Genomic DNA, 14,931 nt, shown 5'->3' on the forward strand with positions numbered 1-14,931 from the left:
TGCTACCCTCCCACCCCCAACCCCCCAACAAATGGAATCAAAGGAAAGCGGCCGGTGGGGAGAAACGGGAGGGAAGGAAGGGCTGCTTTCCCCCATCCAGCCCCCCACCCCCCCCCATCCCTAAGCAACACCTACCTCCAGGGTCCGGATTTCTTTTTGTGTGAGGTCGTTGGAGGTAGCACATTTGGTCCTAAGCCCTTCCAGGTTGGAGATACTCAGGTCTATCATGTTTTGGACCAACTCGCACTGCTGTAAGGCTTTTTGCAAACTCAGAGGCTGCTGCTCCTCGCTTTTCGTCATGTTTTCCTCATCCATCGCTTGCTCTGCAAGCCCCCTTCCCCTCCTTCTCTCAGAGAGAAAAAAGGGGGGCGGGGGGGGAGTAGAGGTAGTCTACCCCCTGCGCCTCTCCAACCACTGCGACTTCTCAACAATGTCTCATGAAGAAGGAACCCAACATCTCACACAGGGTTGAGGGGGGTGGGGTGGGAGGAGGGGACAAGAGCCAAAATTTATTATTTTATTTTGGGGTATCAAGCCGACTCCATTAGAACGTCTCCTCTCTCTGAGTCTCTGGTCCCTGAAAAGGAGAGATGCTGTTTCTCAGAAGCAAACCAGGTGATGTGATGCTGTCCGTACACTTCGGGAGGGGGAGGAGGAAAAAGAGGAGGGGGGGAGGAAAGGACGGGGGAGAGGCGGAGAAGAAGGAAAATAGCGCTCACTCTTTACACACCGGCTCCGTGAAGGGCAAAATTATATATTTGTTGGCTGGTTGGCTTTTATGTCAAAAAAAATCTGGTTTGCCCCTCTCCCAGTTGCAGGGACACGGCATTGTCCACTGTTTGGGGTGCTTTAGCGCGTTCTCAGGATGCTGTCTGCATTGCTCCCGCGGCTGCGACGGCGACTGCGGCTGGCTGCTGTCTCCTCGCGCTGCTGCTGCTGCTCTAGCTGCCGCCGCCGGGCTCCGGGGGTGACGGCTGCTGCATTCGCTCCTGCCTCGCTCCACACCGACATCTTGCCTGTCAATCAAAGGGCGGGGGAAGCGAGGGAGCGCCGGCGAGGGATGGAGAGCGAGCGAGGGACCTGCAGGGGAGCGGGTTGGTGGAGAGGCGCCGTGCGCGCATCCGCCCCAGCCGGCCCCGGCCCCGGCCCCGGCGCGCCAGGGACCCGCGGGAGGGGGCGGCGGAGGAGCGCGCGAGCTCGCGCACCTGGCCGGGGAAGGCACGGCTCCCCAGGGGCAGCGGGGGGGCGGGATTTCTAGGGGATGCGGACCTCGCGTGGCAAAGTGAAATTACTAGCCGGCGTGCGTGCGAGCGGGCGGCGGGCGGGGCGCGGGGGCAGCCAGCGCGGAGGGCCGGCGCGGCTCCCGGGGGCGGCGGGGACGGCAGCGTGTGTGCCAGAGCGCGGAGGCTGGGCGAGGGGGCGGGGGTGGGGGCCACTACTACGGCCCCGCTCTCGCGAGACGAGGACGCAGTGCCGCTCAGCAGGTGCGCGCTGCCTGGGAGCAGGTGTGCGCCCAACTTGAAAACCCTAGGTGCGTGCTGGAGAAGCGTCGGCGTGAACCTGGGCACGTCCTCGCTGGCTTTCTGGCTCCGTGTGTGTGCGCGCGTGCCTGTCTTTTTGTTCGTGTGTCCTTTCTTGTGACTGGGGGGGCAGGGGGGGTGCGGATAAAAGAAACCTATGCTCGCTGCCCTCCCAGAACTGGGGCCCCGATCTGCAGTTCCCCTGACGGGTGGCTTTCCAAGTGGAAAGGAAAGGGCCTTTACCTTAACCTGATTGTCACCATGTCCCACGTGTCCTGCATAATCGGATCCCTGCCTACCTAACCAACCTTATATCAGCAAACTATGGCCGCAGAGCTAAGAATGGATTTTATACTTTAAAATGGTTGGGGGAGGAAATCAAAAGAATATTTTGACATGTGAAAATTATAAGAAATTTTCATGTCAGTGTCCGTAAATAAAGTTTTATTAGAGCACTGCCACGCTTTTGTTTATTGTCCGTGTTTACTTTTGCATTATAACAGCAGAACTGAATCGTTGCAACAGATACTGTTAAGACTTGCAAGGCCTAAAATATTTGCTCTCTGGACCTTTACAGAAAAGCTGGTAGACTCGAATGAAATCACCAAACATATTCTGGCCTCCGAGTTCTTTGCCCTCTACATCCCTTCTGTCTGGACCACATTTCCCTCTAATCTTCTCCTGGTTGGCTCCTTATCACTCAGTGTCATCAACTCAAATGTCATCTCAGAGAGGTTTCATCTCCCTGACCATCTTGACTAATGGTACTCCCAACACACATTGCCCAAAGAAGGTATTTAGGATAATTGGCAAAATGCATCTCTTTCTCCAGGTGAACACCGCTCCATGCCTGGGCACTGGGCTCATGGGCCAGAGTAGACTCAGAACATACAGTATAATATGTATCCCTTAAAAGAAGGCACTTGAGAAGTAGAGAGAACGACAGCCAGTCATGGCAAACTTTTTTATAGATTGTGGGCCATAGGGTTTTATAGCTCCTACGGAGCTGAAGCAGCATTTTCAAAATCCCTCTGTTGATGAGAAGCTCAAGTGAGTTCTATGTGTTCTCAATCTTTTGGACTGTGAAGTTTATGAATTCCAATTATCTGATAAAATTCTCCTTTCACCTATTTTTCCCATTTGGGGGGGGTTGCTTTGTTTTTCTTGAACATATTAAGGTTAAAACACTTGTCTAATTCCAATACCTCAGTCACCTGTGGGGTCTGTTTCTATTGACTATTTTTCTCTTTGTCTTCAGTAATTTTGTCCTGTCTCTTAGCAAGCCTTGTAATGTTTGTTGAATGCCATACAATCGGTGCATGAAAAAAATATGTAGAGTCTCCAAGTGAAGCTATCTAATTCTAGAGAAGGTTCATCTAATCCTAGAGAAGGCTCACCCTTTCTCTACAAGACAGATGGCATGGGGACTGACCATCTTAATCCAATCAGAGGCTGAGCTTGGAGGAGGTTAGGTTGCAGTTTTAATAAGACAGCACCTAACTTTGGTCCCCACCTCTATGGCTTTGCCTTTCAGGGATTCCAACTGAGAATTTTAGGTGTTCATGGCAGCCCCTGTCCTGAGCTCTAATCCTTATCTCCATAATATGGCAAGACTGAACACTGCACTCTTTTTCAGGGACTTTCTGCTTGGCTTCTTAGTCTCTTGGCCAGCATTGTTTCAGAATTTGCCAAATGTCTTAAGAGGAAACCACCAACTATCAAGCTCACTTTTCTGCCCCTCCTTTCTCCCTAGGATACTAGCCTCTCAAATCCCCCGTTTTCTCTCTCCAGCCCTTTGAGACTGCCAAAGGTTCTGCTGGTGTCTCTGGCCCCCACCAGCAGGAAAAAGTGGCTGCAGAATGTCAGCTCATCTCACCACAATTCCTCTCTCTCCAGAATCTTGGCCCCTCTAGTCCTGGTTGTTTCCCAGCTCTCTGAGTGCCTTTAAGTAGATGATGACGATGATTTGGTCTGGCTTTTCTAGTTGTTTTCAGAGGAAGTTTAAGCAATGAAAGCAACCCATAGGTCAGAAGTCATCAACAGGCAGTGCTGTAACCACCACCACCACCACCCCCATTTTTGTCAATTGATTGCTATCGTGGACATTTGTTACGCTTTGCACCCAGCCAGTCCTCTTTGAATATCCTTTATATGTTTGGAAAATGAGTCCCACCTCGCCATAAGTAAAACCAAAGCACTTTTCCAGAAACTTCCTTGCAAGGAGGTTTCATGGGATCTAGGTTCTGTCCTACTGCAGTGGGAGCAACAAAGAGGAGGAATCTACCTGACTGTGAACATGGCAGTCAACGTATCTGCGTCCAGGTGTCCTGCCCCTGGGTAAGCTTGGCATTCGTGCTGAGAGGCCTGGCATGGTGTTTATAGGGGCAGCCCCATGGTGTGGTTTGGGCATCATTTGGGCTGCGCAGTCTAAGCCTGGCTCTCCTCCCCACCTAGAGATTCTATCAGTTTTTCTAACCACCTGTCTTAGTCTGTTCAGGTTGCCATAACAAAATACCACAGACTGAATAGCTTAACCAACAGAAATTTTTCTCCCAGGGCTGAAGATTGGAAATCTGAGATCAGGGTACCAGCATAACTGGGTTCTGGTGGGAATTCTCTTCCTGGATTGCAGATGGTACCTTCATGTTATGTCCTCACATGTCAGACCTGGGTCATATGGCTTCCTCTACTTATAAGGCCATGGCCCTATTGGATTAGGGCTTCATTCACCCTTTTGACTTCATCTAATCTGAACTGCCTTCTAAAAATGATAACAATACATTGGGGGTGAGGACTTCCACATATGAATTTGGGGGACGCAATTCAGTCCAGGGTACTGCCCGATTAAAGCACTTCTGCTTAAACTACCTGGAGTAGATTGTATCATTTGCAACAAGGAACACTGGCTAATATTCTTGACAATAATTCCAAAATCAGGAGATGCAACCAAAAAAATGGAGATTTCTGGCCTTTCCGGGAAAATGGGAACATCTGGCCACAGTCAGGAAGAATTGACTAGATGTGAGAGAAAGCTGTCCCTTTCAGGTGGGGCACAGGCTCTCCAGTTCACCAGGTGCCGACTCAGCCCCCATCATTCATTATTTTTATTTCCTGCATTTGCTGCTCCCGGTATGGCTTATGGTGGTTTGCACCTCAGATCAATAAGAACCTCACCAATTTCAAGCTTGGAAAATTGGAGCTAACTGACGAGAACTGTGTTGTTATTGTATGGCATCCCACAAACTGTGTACTACCTCTGAATGACACATGTCTCAGAATGGCTTTATCAATAGTGGGAATAAATTATTGTTATTGGGCTACTACATCAGCTGAACTTGGCAATGTCTCATTAGATCCCATAGCTTTTCGTTTCAACTGTAAGAACAGTCTCGTATACGGGTATTAGAAGTCCAATCAAACCTTCTTTCTCATATCTAGTTTGTTACTTTCTTCCCTGCCCCTTCTGGCCTGACCCACAAATGGCTCAGCAACCTGCAGTGAAGACCAGGGCAGGTGTGTCCTTTCATGCCTCCTCTGTAGCTCACCTTGCTACAGGAGCAGCGGTATGAGTGGAAAAGGGACCCTATGCTAAGAACAGGTGAGTACAGGTATAGTTCTCTCTTGAGTGGCAGATGTTCCACCCCCTCCACCCCCAGTGTCCTGGCAAGCACTCACGTGCTGGCTTTTACATGGGATGCCTCTTTGGAGACTCCCTGAGGACCTTGTAAGGACTCAGAGGACATGCTAGGTGACCGCTTGCACACCCCTTTTACATTCAAAACCCAGGAAGTACTCCCACATCCTCTTTCAGAATTTCCCTTGCCTGGCAGTCTGTCCTCTTGCGTGAGTCTTTTCAGGGTGACTCAAGCGTAAGCACATACGCTCTGGCCCATGGGAAACAGGATGCATTTTGTCCTGCTGCCCTCATCCTCAGCCTGTCATCATAGGCAGCCCTAGGCAGGCAGCCTTCAGCCGGCGGTGAGATGCCAGACAACACACACACACACACACACACCCCTCTACCTTGGTGTGCCCGTCTCTTCTTTTCACCTTCCTCTCTTGGCTTGGAGACTGGAAGGGGAGAAGAAACCCTTGCTACAAAGGGGTTTCCTGTCAGAGAAAGCTCCTCTGGATAAAATCTTGCCTTTGTCTTATAGAGGCTGGAGGTTGATGGTTATTGACGGTCAAAGGACCAGTCTGGCCACCTCTTAACAGCAGGGGGAAGTACTGTTACCCACTGCCCTCACCTTTGAAGTTTTAGCTGAAGTTCTGGGTCATCAGGAAAAGTCTCAGTCCATACTACTATGTCCTTTACATTAGCAATGAGCTGGCCCCAGTGTTTTCTAAGTTGCATTGTGACTAGGCACCCAAATTAGGAAATGGAAGTTTAGAGGAGTGGCCAGTGTGCCTGGAACTGAACAAAACTGAGGCAGACTTCTTAAAGGGCTCAACATACCACTTTCCCAAAGCATTTCTGTTTCCTTTTTCTACTAATTCTTTAAGGAGAAAAAAAAGACCTCTGAATACTAGTCCTCGGGTAACAACCAAATCTTCCTAGCTGCGAGAGGATTGTTATTGTTCTGTTCTAACTCTAAACACAAATGGCTTTTAAAAACTGCCTTTGATGAGTGCAGGCAGGACGTTCCTATCTTTAACCTTGTGAAGTTTTTCCGACATCAGAAAACTGACTTTGTCTAGAGTTCTTCTCCTTTTGGCCTTTTGCCTCTTTGTCTCTTAATTTTCCAGTGTGAGCAAAACAACCAGATCACTCTCTTGATGACAAGATAATTCGAGCGCGCGGTAATGGACAATTTAGTCCAGTGATTTATGCTGGCTTTACAAATTAAGCACGGAAAGATGCCCTGTGAGTTTTCAGATATAGCACCCTCAGCATGGGAGAGGAGGCCTACTGGGGCACTCTTCGAATACTTAGAGATGAACAGCGAAGGAGTATCGTTGAAAATTGCAGTACAGTGATGCCATCTACCAGGCTTTCTTACTTTACACCATCTTGTCTATGAAGTTCTGCATTCGCCAAAATGGTGTCTTTGTGTAAATCAGAAGAAGGCATCTGCTGTGCGAAGGTACCAGGGGGTCACAATGCCGGGGGTGGAGCAGAGTGAAGTTTGGGTCTCAGACTTGCCCCCCCCCAATTTGGGCACCTTATGAAGGAAACAACCAGCATGGCAGCAGCCCTAATGGAGGTCCCCATTCTTTTGTTCTTTTTGTGGTGAAATATACATATCATAAAATGTTACCCCTAGTGACACTTAGTATATTCACCGTGTTGAGCAACCATCACCACAATCAGTTCCAGAATATTTTCATCCCCCGAAAGAAAATCCTGCACACATTTAGCAGTTATTCCACATTCCCCCCTTCTCTCAGCCTCTGGAACCCCTAATCTGCTTTCTGGTCTCTATGGATTTGCCTATTCTGGGTATTCCATATAAGTGGAATTACACAATGTTTGCCTTTTTGTGTCTGTCTTATTTCATTTAGCATAATGTTTTTAAGGTTCATCCACATTATAGCATGTGTCCGTACTTCGTTCCTTTTTATGGCTGCATATTATTCCACTGTGTGGATATACCACAGTGTATTTATCCATTCATCTGTTGGTGGATATTTGGGTTATTCTCCACATTTTGGCTATTGTGAATAGTGCTGCTGTGAACATCTGTGTACAAGGTTTTTTGTTGTTTTTTTGAAGTCCTGTTTTCAGTTCTTTGGGGTGTATACGCAGAAGTGGAATTGCCAGGTCATATGGTCATTGTGTTTAACTTTTTGAGACACTGTCAAACTGTTTTCCATAGTGGTCGCACCAATTTACATTCTCACCAGCAGTGGGTGAAGGCTCCAACTTCTCTACATCCTTCTCTCCTGACTCTTCTTGCATTGATATTGTTTCATTACTAAAACAAAAATGTAGTAACGGTATACCTAGAAAAGTGTGTGTTTACACATACATTTCTTGAGTGTCTACAATGTGCTAGGGAACGACATTTGCATGGGATTTAAATATCGATAAAGGACGGTATATTCTGTAGTTTTCTTCTAGGTGCAAGGGACAAAACCCCCAAAACACAAAACGAATTTAGGCCAAAAAGTGACCCCAGAAGTGAAAGGGAAGAGTCTCACTCTGGCCTGGCACTACCTTTTCTCTCCCTGTCCTCAGCTCTGCTTTCTTCCATCTTGGCTTCCTTTTTAGATGGCTTTTCCCCCGGGAAGTGACAAAAATGGGCACAGACAGCTTACAACCGCATCAGAAATAGAGTCGCTTTTGCCTTAGTTCCAACTAGTGCCAACATAAGTTGTAGGACTGACTTCTAACCAGGTATAGGCCACCTACCCCTGAGCCAGTCGCATTGGCCAAGGGGATGGAATGGGCAGATGGGCCAGGCCTGGCTTGTGGGGTCACCCTAGAGCCTGGGAAGTGGCATTGACTCTACGCAAACCATGTGGTATGAGATTAAAGGAGGACTGGTCCCCCAAAGGAAAAGGTCCATGCCGTTCCCAGAAAAAGAGGGTGTGGATGCTGAGCAAACAAAATCATCAGCAATATTCCACCATCCTTGAGGGAGTCATGCTCATGCAGACAAATGCTGTAATTATAATACGCTCTGGGAATAAAGGAGAGGAGTCTTTAAACCATGGGCAAGGGAAAAGGGAGGGGCTCTGGGAAGGCTCTGGGAGGAGGTGATTCTGAAGCTGAGACTAAAGAAGGGGGTGGGGCAGCTGGTTAGTTCAGTTGGTTAGAGTGCGGTACTTTTAACAAGGTCGCCGGTTCCATCCCCCACATGAGCCACTGTGAGCTATGCCCTCCACAACTAGATTGAAACAACTATTTGACTTGGAACTGATGGGTCCTGGAAAAACACACTTAAAAAAAGTAAAAGTGATTGTTTTAAAAAAAGCAATGGGACTCCTCCAAGAATACTAGAAGAACTGACGTGTGCCAAAGCAGAGTCCTGAAATCACTGGTGATTACAGACAACTGCAAGGAACGTATATTTGTCACAATAATTTTTAAAGTCACAATTTTTAAAGTCTCAGTCAGCCTTGCCTCGAGAAGGCTTCTGCTGGTGAACGACACGTGGTACTGTCTGACCTTCGCCTGATAATTAGCTTAAGCAGCCTCTGTAGGGTGACCAACCTGGTTTACCCGGGACTGAGGGAGTTCCTGAGATGTGGGGTCCTCAAGGCTAAAAGTGGGACCATCCAAGGCAAATGGTGGTTACGTCCCCAACTCCTGAGCTTAGTGTGCTTAGCTCACAAAGTGCTGTAGAAGCATACCATGTTTCTCCGAAAATAAGACCTAACCGGAAAATAAGCCCTAGCATGATTTTTAATAATACATCCCCTGAACATAAGCCCCAATGTGTCTTTTGGAGCAAAACTGAATGTAAGACGTGGTCTTATTTTCAGGGAAACACGGTATGTTGTTATGTAAGAAGGATCTCTGTGTTGAAATAAAATTTGCACACGAATGCTCACAGGAACACTATTCCCAGCAGCCAGAGGGTGGAAACAACCCAACTACCCATCACCATCTTATGAGTGGATAAACAAAATGGGGTCCAGCCATACCACGGAATATTATTCAGCCATCAAAAGGAATGAAGCACGGATACGTGCTACAATGGATGAACTTGGAAACATTATGCTAAACGCCAGGAGGGTGGAGTAACTACACTACTTTGGGACTGAGGCTTTTCTGTCCTCTCCAGACCCCTTGACCCCACCTTCACCTGGGATGTTCCCTCATCTGCGGTACCCACCTGGTCCCCATAAACATGAAAGTGTAGGATTTTCAATACACACAAAACAATTAGAAGACAGGCAGTTAAGGAAGTATGGAAATCAAACTACATGGTGACTTCCATTTTCATTCCTTTGTAATGACATGTCAGCAGGCTACCATTTCCCCCAACGTGTTCTGTGACTTTTGAAAAGTAAGGAAATTTCCCCTTACAGCAGTGGATCATAACCTTGGCTGTACAAGGGAATTACCTGGGGAAATTTTTAAAATATTGATGCCTGGGTCCCAACCCCAGAAATTCTGATTTATTTGTCTGGGGTGTAACCTGGGCATTGGGATTTTTAAAAGCTCTCCGGGTAATTCTAATGTGTCGCCAAAGTTGAACACTGCTGTTCTCCAGCTTCCTTTTAGCGAGTCGCCCTTTTTTGGCCTCAGATGTCAGAGGTCAAACTGTATACAAGTTGAGAATCTTTATCGTTTTTACTAAAATATCTTTTGTTGTTCTCGATATCTACCTTTATAAACACACACAATCTTTAGCTGCCCAACCATCACCTTGACAGATAAAAGGAACATAAGACTAAAGCATCTTTTTTTTGGAGGGGAGTCCATTGCTTCATTATCAAAAGCAGCATCTAAAGCCCCTCCTAACCCCTCACAGTTAAGCCCACATTTGTTAAACGGGTGTGAGAGGCTCTCGTCTATAATATGCTAGCGTTGAAAGAAGCAGTCTGATAAAGGACACAGGCTGTTTACCCAGGCTGGAGTCTTAAGGATTTGTCATGTGAATGTGTGTATATCACTCAAAGTGATCACCCCCTTCCAAAGTGCAACTATGACGCAATTGCTGACAACCTGGCCATGCATTTTCCATGCGGTCCTGCTTACGAGCTCTCTTCCACCAGAGCTCTTCAACAGTACAAAAAAGCATCTGCTGGTGGAAAAAAAAAAAAAAAAAAAACCTGTTCTGCAGTCTGGACATATTCAAGGCAAGCTACCTACCCAGATACAGACCTTTGCCGCCGTCAGCCGTGCCCAGGGCAGAGAAGAAGCCCACACTTGCCTTTCAGCTCACACGTGGGCCACCTGTCTGGTCAGTAAAAGCGGACTGTGCCTCCTCTTCACACCCCAACACAGCTGTCTGCAGCTCACTTTGTGCCACTGGGTTGGCTCGGCTTCTAGCACCTACCTGTGATTGGCGGGGGGGGGGGGGAAGGAAGCAAAAAGAAAAAAGACATGCATGTAGTGAGCGATCGAAATTGCCCACATTGATACTGGATGAGGCTCAGATCACCCACAATTTGGTTGCCCTCAGAAACGCACCGATCCTGAGTTTATTGAGCTGCCTCTCGGACTTGAGTCTGAAAACTGGAACTAAAGGTCCTTTACAAGTCTCTTCTGCGATTTTTGGACTTTCCTTGGATGAAATGGGGGGAGGAAATGAGAAGTCCTGAGTGGGACAGATCATAGGTTTTCTCATCTCAATATATATTTTTGTGCATCGAATCAGATAAATCAGTGTATTTTTCTTGGTAAATTTAGAACATTTATTATTTTTGCCATTAGAAGTACAAGCGTTGGCTTTTGAAAAGACAGACCTAGTCCACGGTTTCGACTGAGCTACAAAGTTAGTAGGACTCCACCCTGGGATGTTGACCTATCAAATACGAATGAATTTCTGATTATAAATAAAGAGTCTGACTTCCTAATAGGATGACCAAAAGCTGTAGCATTGGAGGGGTGATGAGCCTTCATCACCACAGAGAGCTGAAGACAGTCAGCAGACTTTTTATCACAGGTAGGAATGTTGACTCTGAGTCAGATGGCCAGGTTTTGAATCCCAGCTCTGCCACCTCCTGGCCCTGTGACAGACCTCAGGCAAGTGATTTTGCCTCTCTCCGTCTGGGTTTCCTCACCTGCAAAATGAGGGTAATAATAGTATCTGCCCCCCTGGGACTGTACTGAGGATTAAATGACTCAACACGTGTAAAATGCTTACAAGGCTGCCTGAAAATTAGCCCTAACTGCTGCTGCTCCTGGAAACAGAACCTGCTCTAGTAACACAACGGCAAAAGTACTTCTGTGGCAGGATGGGTGTACATACGGGGAGCATTCCCACCGATCTGTTCTTTTAAAAATCGGTATTGAGTTAAAACGGGAAGATGCAGTCCAGGATTTCTGCAAGTGCCACATGCTGACCAGTTGCTTCAGAACCCCTGGGTTGTTTATCAAAATTGCAAAACCCCAGGTCCCATCTCAAACCCAGTGGGGCTCTCTGGGGTTAAAGTTCTGGGAATGTGCATTTGAACAAGCCTCCTATGTGATTATGATGTGCCCTCAAGTTAGAACAGTAGGAATAGAGTTAACAACTAGTGACACTTGCGAAGCCCAGATACTGCTCTGTATCCAGTAAACCTGTGTCTCCAAAACGTAATGCAAGTATTACCTTTATTCACAGTTTTGTCCAATTATTTAATAATCTATAACAGCATATGCTTACAATTTTCTCTAAAGTGACTTACTATTTTTACAATTGTTTTAAAAGGGACATTTATTTCATTCGTGCAAATAAAAGATAGCTATCTTGCCGTAATTAGATGGTAACTATAAAAGTGAATATAATTTGTAAAAATAATGTTATTCAATTCTAGACACTGTCACCTGTTGAAGCTCTGAATTGCAGCAACATCTTTGTTTAAAAAAAAAAAGGAAAGGAAAGAAAACATCAGCAAGTGTTAGGTGTCGCAGACGTGCTAGCACCACCTGGAGACGTTCCCCTGGATGAAATGATTGGAAAGGAAATAAAAGGGGAGTCACTTCCTCACCAGGTGATATCAGTGTCGCACACTGTTGTGTCTAAGTGCCACCACCTTTACTAGTGAGTTCCGGCGCACACTCTGTGCAGAATTGCACTAAAGTCCTCCTCTGAAAGTTTGCTGACTCTGGCTTTGCCAAAAAAGAAGACCAAACACAAAAAGCCCCAGGATATTCGAGACATTGGTAGGAGTGGTTCATGCCATGAGTCTCCGGGACCTCCCTTCAGAAGTCACCTTCAAAGGCTGAGGGTGTCAGGATCCAACTATCCCCTCACTTCCTATGCTAGCTGACCTTGGGCAAGTCTCCAGAAACCCGTCTTTCTACCACATAAAATGAGATGATACTTGTTCAAGCCAAGATGAAATAAAAGGATGTATAAAAAGCCCTAACAGGATGACGCATGGTTATGTGCAGTAAATGGTAGCTTTTAAAAATTACCGAGACTTCATATTTTTAACTACTTTTGATAGAACTCTTTGTAAAACACTATTCTACTTCCTAAATACAGTGTAACTACTTGATGACTCAGGGTTATCATTTGGAATGTCTTTGTAGTCATTTTATTGTCACTGGATGCATTTCAAACAGCTTCCCATATTCATCCTCCTGTTTGGCCATTTCACAAACGCAGTGAGCTGATAACCAAGCTAAATGTCTACCAATCAAGAACTCATTAAAGCATAGAAAAAGTACACTGGTAGCCAATTAAAAATGCAAAAAGATACTCCAACAGTAATTAGAAAAATACAAATTTACGCAATGACATATTTTTTGTCCATCAGTATAGCAAATATTTAAAAATGCAATATTTTCTAAGGTTGGTGAGAACATGGCAATTTAGCACTTTCATATGCTCATGGTGGGAGTGTAAATTGGAGGGCATATACCCTTTGACCCAGCAATTCCATTTCTAAAAAGCTGTGCAACAGAATCTCTTCTACAAGGGCACAAGATTGCGTGTGCAAAACCACAAGTCGTGGTGAGAATGTGGAGAAGTTGGAGCCCTTGCGCATTGCTGGTGGGAATGCAAACGAGGACAGCTTCTGTGGAAAACAGCACGGAGGCTCCTCAAAAAAATTAAACCTAGAATTACCATATGATCCAAAAATTCCAAATGTTGGGGTATAAACCCAAAAGAATTGAAAGCAAGGACTTGAATTGATATCTGTACATGAATGTGCACAGCGGCATTATTCGTAATAGCAAAGAGGTGGAAACAACTCACGTTCCCATGAGCGGATGAACAGACGAATAAAGTCCTTCCTTGAGTAGGGTCTGGGCAGCCACCTCCATGAGTAAGACTCATACTCCTATGGCTGCTGTAACAAATCAGCACTAACATAGTGGCTGAAAACAATACAAATTTATTATCTTACAATTCTGGAGGTTGGAAATTCAAAATCATCCTACTGGGCTAAAGTCAAGGTGTTGGCTCTAGGGGAAAATGCGTTTCATTGCCTTTTTCATCTTCTGAAGGCTGCCCACAATTCTTGACTCGTGGCCCCTAGACAGCAATCCTTTATCACTGTGCTTCCATCTTTGTATGACCCTTCTACCTCCCTCTTTCATTTACAAGGATCTTTGTGATGACATTGGGCCCACTGGATAATCCAGGATCATTTCCCCATCTCAAGAGCCTTAATCATATCTGCAAAGTCCCTTGTGTCATGTAAGGTAACATATTCACGGGTTTCAGGGATTAGGATGTGGACATTTTGGGGGGCATTTATCTGCCTTCCAAAGTTACCAAAGAGATATTCTAGAGTCGCTGGTTAAGAGTGGTACCAACAAGGTACACTGAAGTGGAGCCCTATATTTGTCTACAATAAGATCTCATGTGAAGGGAGGGCTTATTCTGGCCCAAGCACTGTGCTAAGTGCTTGGCGTGAATATCTGTCTCACTTATTTCCCTCAACAATTCTCTAAGGTAGCTACGATTATTATCACCCTTATTTTGCAGATGAAGAATTTGAAACCCAAAGAGGTTAAGCTATTTGCCTTTGGTCAATGGCCAGTAAGTGGAAGAGTCCTAATTCAAACCCTGGTCTGCCTGACTCCAGAGCTGATACCCTTGACCATCTCTCTCTAATCCTTCTTTACTTGTTGCTAAGGTTAGGGCTTGGGGCTGCTAAACACAACCACTTCCCTTCACCTTACATGCCAGCTCAGGGTGGCACACCACAAAGGCTCAATAAATATTTGTTGAATTTAACTCTCCAGAAAGTAATCTCTTGCCAGTTTCCCCACAACCCTCGGGGCATTTCCAAATTCCCATATTCTTATTCTCAAATCTAATAAACTTTTATTGGGCATTTATGTGCCAGGCACTGGAAAATTTCAAAGATGAATAATACATGTGGTTTACTTTCAGGGGGCTCACTTTCCTGTGAGGGGGTCACGATCATGACCTTGGAGTAATTTAAAATTTTTCTTTTTTATTCCTGTAGATAATCAGCAATGGATTTGAAAACATGAAGTATCACTGTTACTGTTTTGCCCACTATCCACAATAGGAACCTGAAGATAAGGATGAAAGCTTTCAGACGAATTATATTAATATATATTCTTATTATGCGCACACACGCCCACACACCTATAGGGGTGATTTTAGGTTTTATTTCTATCTTTTAAATAAGGGAGCATGCACTACATATTATTCGTATGGTTGTTTTTCCATTTAGGAATGCACAGTGGATATTCTTCCAGCTTACTTCCTCTTAACAGTTTTATTCTATTGACGCTCATCAAAATTGTTTCAAGCGTTTTCTACCAAGACATGAAGGAGAGGAACTTCCTTTCACAGCTCAAATCCTGTTTACCTAGAGGAATGAC

General features: G+C 45.8%; 2 protein-coding genes across 4 annotated transcripts in view; one reads left to right on the plus strand and one right to left on the minus strand.

Moving 5' to 3' along the window:
* Nucleotides 1–1,138, minus strand: part of KSR2 (kinase suppressor of ras 2) — a gene marked incomplete at its 3' end in the record, with an annotated part of 362,386 nt that extends 361,248 nt beyond the window's left edge. For all 3 annotated transcript variants that reach the window (XM_081036474.1, XM_081036472.1, XM_081036473.1), the window contains exon 1: nucleotides 136–1,138. In XM_081036474.1, coding sequence (XP_080892600.1) covers nucleotides 136–315 — 180 coding nt within the window. In that variant the 5' untranslated portion in view covers nucleotides 316–1,138. The remainder of the gene's footprint in view (nucleotides 1–135) is intronic.
* The window catches only part of RFC5 (replication factor C subunit 5), a 37,565-nt gene continuing 23,167 nt past the window's right edge, over nucleotides 534–14,931 (plus strand). The window contains exon 1 of the mRNA XM_081036479.1: nucleotides 534–615. The gene's annotated coding sequence lies outside the window, so the exon portion shown is untranslated. The remainder of the gene's footprint in view (nucleotides 616–14,931) is intronic.

The sequence above is a fragment of the Rhinolophus hipposideros genome, assembly GCF_964194185.1.
Source record: "Rhinolophus hipposideros genome assembly, chromosome: 24".
NCBI lineage: Eukaryota > Metazoa > Chordata > Mammalia > Chiroptera > Rhinolophidae > Rhinolophus > Rhinolophus hipposideros.